Genomic DNA, 9720 nt, shown 5'->3' on the forward strand with positions numbered 1-9720 from the left:
TCATAGCACATTCCTTTTTATCATTGAATTGCATTTTATTGCTGGCTGTACCACAGTTTGTTGATCCATTTGCCTCCCAAATAACATCTAGGTTGTTTTCAGTTTGGGGGGATTATGAATAAAGCTGCTTTATTCATATGATTATGAATAAATATTCATACATTCCATAAATAAACTGTATCTGACTGATTATGAATAAACATGTGTGTACAGGTTTTTGTGTAAAATAAGGTTTCAAATCAGTTGGGTAAATATCTAGGAGCACCATTGGTGGATTGTATGATAAAAGTATATTCAGCTTTCCAAGTGAGTGAGTGAAGTCACTCAGTCGTGTCTGACTGTGACCCCATGGACTGTAGCCTACCAGGTTACTCCATCCATGGGATTTTCCAGGCAAGAATACTGGAGTGGGTTGCCATTTCCTTCTGCAGGAGATCTTCCTGACCCAGGGATTGAACCCGGCTCTCCCACACTGTAGGCAGACACTTTACTGTCTGAGCCACCAGGTAAGTCCACTTTCCAAAGGACTGCCAAACTGTCAAAGTGGCTGTCCCACTTTCCATTCCCTGCAGCAATGAATGAGAGTTTCTATTGCTTTGCATCCTCACTGGCAATTGGAATTGTTAGTTTTTTGGATTTCAGCCATGCTAAGATGTGTTAGTGGTATCTCGTTGTTTTGATTTACAACTCCGTAATGACCGATGATATTGGGTCTCTTTTCACATACTTATTTGCTATCTCTATGCCTTCTTTGGTGAGGTATTGGGTCAGATCTTTAATAGTTCTTTGTGTATTTTGGATACAAGTTATAACTTTGGATTTTCCTAAGAGTGTATTTTACAGAGCAAAATATTTTAATGTCAGTAAAAAAGTCAAAGTTATTCACGTTTCATTTCATGGATCATGTTCTTCTTTTTCAGGATTGTGTTGGCTACTATAGGTCTTTTGCTTGCTGTGTAAGTTTTAGAATTACCTTGACAATATCTAAAACCTTCCCTGAAGAAAGCCTTGCTAGGTATTTAATTTGGATTATGCTGAACCTACAGATCAAATTGAAAAGAACTGGTCTCATTACAATATTGTCCTATAATCCATTAACATGAACTAGCTCTCAATTTCTTTAGATCTAGCTTGATTTCTTTTATCAGTATTTTATTGTTTCTGTGCACAGATCCCACACATACTTTATTAAACTAATAATACCTTAGTATGTCATTTTGGGGTGCTATTATAAGTACTGTTTTCCTATAAAATCTAATGTGAATTTTTCATTGCTGGCATATAGGAAAGCATTTGACTTCTGTATATTGAGTTGTACCCTGCCATCTTCATATATTCACTCATTAGTTTCAGGGGTATTTTGTGAAGTATTTGTGGTTTCCTATAGACAATCATATATCTTTGAATGAAGGAATTATTGCTCTCCAGTCTCTACACATTTTATTTCTTGGTCTCATTTTATTGACCTAATTAGAACTTCCAGTACAATGTTGAATAGGAGTGGTGAGAGAGGACATCCTTGTTTATTGCTTATCTTAGGGAGAAAGGATCCAGTCATTCTCCATTGAGTATCATTTAGCTATAGGTTTTTCATATATATATATATATACATATACATATATATATATACACTTTATTATGATAATAAAATTCCCTTCTAGTTCTAGATTTTTGAGAGTTTTTATCATAAAGTATGTAGAACTTTGTCATATGCATTGTCTGCATACATTAATAATCACATTGCCTTTCTTATTCAATCTGTTAATATGCTGACTTGAACTGATTGATTTATTAATGTTAAAACAGCTGTACATTCTAGGAATGAACTCCACTTAGTTACAATCCATTACAATCTCTTTATGTATTGTTGGATTCAATTTGCTAGTATTTTATTGAGAATTTTTACATCTATGTTCATGAGAAATGGTAGTATATGGTTTTCTTATCTTGAAATGTCTTATTATTTTGATATTAGGGCAATGCTTACCTCATAAGATGCATTGTGAAGTGTTCCCTCTTTTATTTTCTGGAAGAGATATTGTCAAATTGGTATTAAGTCTTCCTCAAGTTTTTGACAGAACATACAAGGATAACCATCTGGACCAGGTGTTCTTTATTTTTGGAAGGTTTTCAAGTACTAATTCAATTTATTTTAATGAATATAATACTTTCAGGTTATCTGTTTCTCATTGAGTTAATATTCATAATTTGTGCCTTCCAAAAAATTGGTTCATTTTATCTAAGTTATTAACTTTGTGTGGCTGTACAGTTGTTCACAGCTTTCCTGTACTATCTTTTTAATATCCATGGGGTCAGTACTGATGAACTTTTTTAAAATTCCTGATATTGGTAATTTGGGTCTCTCTTACTTGTATTCATTAGACTGACTAGAAAATTATCAATTTTATTCACCTTTTCAAAGAAGCACCTTTTAGCATTCTTGATTTTCCCTAATATTTTTCTGTTTTCAATTTCATGGATTTCTGACTTATTTTTTTATTATTCCCTTTCTTCTGCTTACTTTAGTTTAATTTGTTGTTCTTTCCCTATTTCTTTTTTTTAAATACAATAAGGCATTATTTATTGAGGTCTTAAGTCTCAGCCCTGGACTTTGATGGGATGAGGCATTTGAAAACAGGTTGGAGGAGACAAAACAAAGCCAAGGGACCTTGAGGCCACTACCTAGGCAAGGACTTAGACATCCTAAAGGAACCCAGATCTGGATACTGGGCTGCAGGAAGGGAACATTCCTGGGAGGTTCCAATTTCTGGGCAGGAGCATAGAGCTGCTCTGTGTGAGGGTGGGGGATTGGGAGGAGGGGAGAGGGAGAGGTGCCACAACTACTTTGGTTTGCATCTTCAACTAATCTCTCTTCCATTTGCAAGCTCATCTCACCATGCCTTACCCAGCAGGAACACTGGTTCTCCTTCTGGTCCTCTCCTTTCACACATTCCCCTGCCTACTATTCCCCTGCCTACCAGTTATTAGCTTCTCCCCCAGTCACTGCCATAGCACTCATCCCTCCTTCTTCACACTAATTGCACCCAAGAGACACTTTGCTAGGAAACCAGATCTTATCACTCAGATAACCCCAAGACCAAGGACCCTTGGATTCTTCTGCCCCCCTGGAAGAAGCTGGATGAGGGAATGGGGTGAGAATGGAGATGAGATAACCAGTACAGAGGTCTGCAACCCTCCAACAAAAACCCTACAAACAAGTCCCAAGCAAACAAGGACCCAGACCATTTCCAGCCCTACTCATTTCTTTCTCTGGTCTGGCCATCCTCCACTTTATCCTCTTCCTTAATAGTCTGGGAGTCTGGACCAAAGTGTTCAGGCTGTGGGCAGATCCCATCTGTAGCTGCCCCATATTTCATAGCTGCAATCTCCATCTCCTTCATGCTATTTGCACCATCATCCTCATCAGTCTCTCTGGCTGTAGTCAGTCCATTGACTCTGACCTTACACTTTCTTTGCGTGATGAGAGAGGCCATCACCTTCAGAGCAGCCCTATCACTCCTCTGGAAGTGGTGGAACATGGTCTGTAGCTGCTGACTCACCTGGGGCAGACTCCCACCCCCCACAACTGTATTAAACTCATTTTTCATTAGCTCCCTGAGGAAGTCCTTCACCTCATCTAGCTCCAAGTCAGCATTGTGGAAGAAGTACTCCTCCACTGCACTCCCCAGCCATTCAGCCTTCTCCCAGCTGTGCACAAAGCCATTCTCCACAGCGATCTGCAAGGTGGGCCAGGCCTCCAGCGATGTGCAGACCGCAGTCCCTAAGAGCCTCTTTCTTTATTTCTTAAAATAGAAATGGGTTATTAATTTTAGATCATTCTTCTTTTCTAATATTTGCATGTAATTCTATAAATGTCCCTCTAAATATTATTTTAACTCTATCACAAAGTTTGATAGGTTGTATTTTCATTCTCATTTAGTTCAATATGTTGAGACTTGTTCTTTGCCCCATGGTTTATTTAGAAGTGTGTATTTTAATTTCCAAACATGGGGATTTTCCAGCCCTCTTTCTTTTATTGATTTGTAGTTTAATTACAGTTTTGTCAGAGAATATACTTTGTATGATTTCTATTCTTTTAGATTTCTTAAGGTATGTTTTATGACCTAGAATGTAGTCTGCCTTGGTGAATGTTTCATGTGAACCTCCGAAGAATGTCTATTCTGTTGTTGGATGGATTATGCTATAAATGTCACTTAGATCAAGTTGATTGATAGTACCCTTCAGGCCATCCATATCTTTATTGATTTTCTGCTTGCTGGATCTATCAATTAATGACACAGGAGTTGAAATCTCCAACTGTAATGGTGGACTATTTCTCCTTCAAGTTCTATCATTTTGCTTCATGGATTTTGATGCTCTGTTGTTAGGTACATAAATGTTAAGGACTGCTATGTGTCTTTGTAAAAGTAACTTGTTTACCATTATATAATGTCCCTCATTATCCCCTGTTAATCTTTTTTATTTTGAAGTATGCTTTGTCTAAATTTAAGATAGCCCTCCAGCTTTCTTTTGATTAGTGTTGGCATGATGTTGTTTTCTCCATCTTTACTTTTCACTGACTATGAATCTTCATAATTAAAGTGGGTTTCTTGTACACAGCATGTACTTTGGTTTTGTGTTTTGTTGTTGCTATTGTTGTGTCCTATCCATTCTGACAATCTCTGCCTTGGACTGGTATAGGTAGAGAATTCACATTTAGAGTAATTAATGATCTATCATCTTTGTGACTGCTTTCTATTCATTACTTTCAATTTTTTCTTTGATTCTTTCTGTCTCTTTCTTGTTTCTCCTATTTTAATTGAACATTTTTTATGATTATAGTTTAGATCCTTTTCTGATTAAAAAAACATGTATTTCATTTTTTTAAAATTTTAGTGTTAAAATATGACTTACAATATACATTTTAAAATAATATATGCCCACCCTCAATTGGAACAATAGACTGGACATGGAACAACAGACTGGTTCCATATAAGAAAAGGAGTATGTCAACACAGTATATTGGCACCTTGCTTATTTAACTTATATGTAGAGTAAATCATGTATGTAGGTGTACTATACATATATGTACTGTACTTATATGTAGATGTGCTTTACATATATGCACTATACTTATATGTAGAGTATATCAGCTGGGCTGGATGAAACACAAACTGGAATCAAGATTGCTGGGAGAAATATCAATAACCTCAGATATGCAGAGGACACCACCCTTATGGCAGAAAGTGAAGAGGAACTAAAAAGCCTCTTGATGAAAGTGAAAGAGGAGAGTGAAAAAGTTGGCTTAAAGCTCAACATTCAGAAAACGAAGATCATGGCATCTGGTCCCATCACTTCATGGGAAATAGATGGGGAAACAGTGGAAACAGTGTCAGACTTTATATTTTTGGGCTCCAAAATCACTGCAGATGGTGACTGCAGCCATGAACTTAAAAGACGCTTACTCCTTGAAAGGAAAGTTATGACCAACCTAAACAGTATATTAAAAAGTAGAGACATTACTTTGCCAGCAAAGGTCTGTCTAGTCAAAGCTATGGTTTTTCCAGTAGTCATGTACAGATGTGAGAGTTGGACTATAAAGAAAGCTGAGTGCTGAAGAACTGATGGTTTTGAACTGTGGTGTTGGAAAAGACTCTTGAGAATCCCTTGGGCTGCAAGGAGATCCAACCAGTCCATCCTAAAGGAAATCAGTCCTGAATATTCAGTGGAAGGACTGATGCTAAAGCTGAAACACTAATACTTTGGCCACCTGATGCAAAGAACTGACTTCTTTGAAAAGACCCTGATGCTGGAAAAGATTGAAGGCAGAAGGAGAAGGGGACCACAGAGGATGAAATGGTTGGATGGCATCACTGACTCAATGGACATGAGTTTGAGTAAACTCCGGGAGTGGTGAGGAACAGGGAGGCCTGGCATCCTGCAGTCCATGGGGTCTCAAAGAGTTGGACACGACTGAACAACTGAACTGAACCCTCAAATGACATTATATCAATTCTCATAAAATTAGTGGAGTATTCTTAGTTCCTTCATTCTTTGTTTTGTGATATTGCAGCCATATACTTATTCATTTGTTATAAACAATTGATGCTGTAATTGCTTTAAACGAACATTTGTGCATGCGCATTAAGACACTTCAACCATGTCCAACTCTTTGTGACCCTATGGATTGTAGTCCTCCAGGCTCTTCTGTCTGTGGGACGCTCTAGGCAAGAATACTGGAGTGGGTTGCCATGCTTTCCTCCAGAGGATCTTCCTGACACAGAGATGGAGCTCAAGTATGCTACAGCCCCTACATTGCAGGTGGATTCTTTACTGCTGAGCCAAAATATATGTTGTGTACAGGAAACTGACTTTAATTATGAAGATTCATAATCAGTGAAAAGTAAAAATGGAGAAGCCCAAACAAGCATTTATCTTTTACCAATTAAGAATAAGAAAAATGCTTCATTTTATTTTACTTTCATTTATTTATTTATTTTATGACACTTTTTCTTTCTTAACTCATAGTTTCTGTTTAATATCATCTTATCCGGTGGAAATAACTTATTTTAACATTTCTTACAGACAAGATAACTGTTAAGAGTAAATTGTCTTATTTTTTGTTCATATAACAATATCTATTTCTCCTTTATTTTTGAAGGGTAATTTTCCTGGACATAGAAGTCAAGTTTAGTGAGATTTTTTAGCTTTTTATTTATTGACATGTTGTCCATGTACCATGAATTTACCAGTTAAAATGTACAATTCATTGATTTGTAATTTATGCATAGGTTACATAACCATAACCGCTACCATATTCTAGAATATTTTCATCACTCCAGTGGGAAACGCTATACAGTTGGCAGACATTTTCCATTTCTCCTTTCATCTGGCCCTTCACATCCACTACTCTATTTTCTGTCTTTAGAGAATTACCTAATCTTGGACATATTCATTTATATGAACAGAATAATGCAATATGCAGCCTTTTGTGCCTGGCTTCTTTTAATTAACACAATCATTTCAGAGGTATAGCACGTTATAGCATGTATCAGAGCTCCGTTCATTTTATGGTCAAATAATATTACATTGCACGTTTTATTTATTTGATCACCAGTTGGTGGACATTTGAGTTGCTTCAACTTTTTGACTATTAGAAAGAGGACTGTTATAAACATTCACGTTCAAGTCCTTGGATAAACATTTTTTTCATTCTTTTTGGTGTATACCTAGGAGTGGGATTGCTGGGTCATATAGTAACCCAATGTTTAACTTTTTAAGCAACTTCCAAAGTGTTTTCCACCAGGGCTATACTATTTTGTATTCCCATAAATGGTGTATGAAAGTTCAAATTTTTTCACATCTTCATCACACTTGTTCTTGTCTGTTCTCACTAGAGCCATCATCTTGGTGTGCAGTGCTTAGTTGTCATCTGTATATCTTTATTTAGTGAATTTCCTGTCCAAATCTTTTGTCCATTTTTTTGCATTGTTGCCTTTCATATATTTTACCAGATTCTTAAGTTTTTCATACTTAAATGTTATTGTTAATGTTACTATTTTATTTTAATTTTCAATTGTCTATCCTACTATATAGAAAATAATTAATTGGATTTCATATATCAACTGTATATCTTGCAACATTGCTTAAATTACTTCTTAGTTTTTGTTATTTGTTGTTGTTGTAGATTTCATTGGGTATTCTACACTGATGTCGCCTGCAAATAAAAACGGTTTAATTTTTTTCCAAACTGGATAACTTCTCATACATTTTCTAATATGATTTCAGGGACAGAAATTCAGTACAATGAGAGTGGACACCTTTTTGTTATTTTGATCTTAGAAGAAAAGCACTCAGTCTTCTACTTAGAGAGTCAATTCCTAGGAAGGTTGATAAGAAGTTCAGGGTCCCCAAGGAGGAAAAAGGGATCCAGGTTCTCAAGGAAGAGAAAAGGACAAACATTTTTTTCTACATTGCTTTGTCTTAGTTAATATAACAATGTATCCTGCTCAAGGATATGTTTCTCTTAAACAAGAACCTTCTGACTAACCTTGTTATCTTAAAACTTGTATACTGCAGGAGTGGGTCTGGTAAGATCTTTCTATTGTTAGTTTTAATCCTATCATCTTAAAATGTAAATTGTGAGAGTGGGTCTAGATCTTTACAATCTTGAGACATCCTTTTGATTTATTGTAATAACCAATTGAAAAAGTATATAACTCCCTTTTCTAAGAGTAGCGAGTGGGGCACTCTTTGTCTCCCTTCTGATGTCTATGTCAGAAGCTCTCTCTGTCCTCTTGCACTTTAATAAAACTCTGTTACACAGAAGCTCTTGAGTGGTCAAGTCTGGTCCCTGGACCTAAAGCTAAATCTTCTTCTTTGGAGATCACGAATCTGACATCACTCTCCATAATCTATCTTCTTGGGGGCTCGTCTGGGATCTTCAGGACAAGGTAAGAACGTTCAGAGCTCTAGCCTCCCTGATTTCTCAGTATATACGTTTTCTGCTTTACTTTACTAACTCTTTGGTGTGCTTGTGTGAATGAATGACATGCCCCGCGTGAAGCAATTGATGAGTCCTGTTCTGCGGTTTTGAGGTGCCTTGTAATGACTGAAGGCAGCCCCCAAAAGGGGAGCCTTGTCAGGGGTTTATATGGACCTGCCAATGCCAAGAGACACCCAAGGTCCCTGTGAAGGGAGTGGCCAGAAATGGGCAAAGTGTGTGGTCCAAACTTTATTTTCTTGATCACCTTTTCCTGGTCTGTTTGACCATTTCATAATTGCGTGGGGAATTAGAACTACTAACCTACTCTGTCAGATCATAGACTTCCAAGGGACTTGTGATCCATGAAGTTACTGTATACTTTTACTTAGACCCCTTGTATAGAAGTGCCTAGCCTTGCTAGGAGCCAAAAGTTACAAGAGCACGTTTGGGAGTGAGGCGGGGCTCTAGCTCCAGGAACGTCTCTCAGGCTAGAGGTCCATCTCTTGGCTGCCTGCTTCAAGGGCCAGCAACCTAAAAGTGAGTCTTTGTCATGGCTGTGCTTCTGATCTGTGTGGATACAAGCATCGCTGGTAACCATGAGGTTTTTGAGGACACAGATAGGGAACTGCAGGACCTGGTTAGATTGGAAGTGCAGTGGGCTTCTTCCTTTGGTAGTGCTAGCTCTTAACAGACCAGAGAAAGCTCTTGAATGGCCTCTGTCTCAACTTTTTAGATATTTCTTTTGTGAAAGCTGTGGAAATGAACTGGAAGCATTGACCCTAGTAACTTGAGGACAAAAATCACTTTTTCCTCACTGGCTGACCTCATATATACTGCTGTGGTGACACTCATAAGGGACATCTTGGTTGTTGTTCACCCCTTTATGACTCACCACTTCTACTATGGTCAGGACGGTACTCAGGAATGTGCATGGGCACATGTAAGATGGATGCTTCCCCTAGTAGTCCTAGCTTGGGAAACATTCTGGAAATCTACTCTGTGCCAACCTGAGTGGCATCAGAAGAAAAGGGCAAATTAAACAAAGGTCGTGGTGGTAAGGAACTGAAAATCAATCTGGGATGCCATCAGGTCTACCTTGATGCATCTCCACCCTTCCTCAGTGGTAGAACCAGGAGGGATGAGTAAGGTGCCTGCGTCGGTTAGGGAAAGACTAAGTCTGGCCAGGGAAGGAAAGCTTTGGTGGAAAGTCTGTCTACACCCCCCATCTAAAGCAG

The 9720-nt window shown here is 37.8% G+C and overlaps 1 protein-coding gene across 1 annotated transcript; it reads right to left on the bottom strand.

Annotated features, from left to right (window-relative positions):
- Window positions 1-3254: 3254 nt before the first annotated feature.
- On the bottom strand, window positions 3255-9417 carry LOC109554784 (TSR2 ribosome maturation factor). The gene is made up of 2 exons (XM_070784997.1): window positions 9378-9417; window positions 3255-3781 (listed from the first exon to the last, which is right to left on the bottom strand). Exons 1-2 carry the CDS (start codon window positions 9415-9417, stop codon window positions 3255-3257), a joined length of 567 nt encoding a protein of 188 aa, XP_070641098.1.
- Between the last annotated feature and the right edge of the window lie 303 nt (window positions 9418-9720).

The sequence above is a fragment of the Bos indicus genome, chromosome X (assembly GCF_029378745.1).
Source record: "Bos indicus isolate NIAB-ARS_2022 breed Sahiwal x Tharparkar chromosome X, NIAB-ARS_B.indTharparkar_mat_pri_1.0, whole genome shotgun sequence".
Taxonomy (NCBI): domain Eukaryota; kingdom Metazoa; phylum Chordata; class Mammalia; order Artiodactyla; family Bovidae; genus Bos; species Bos indicus.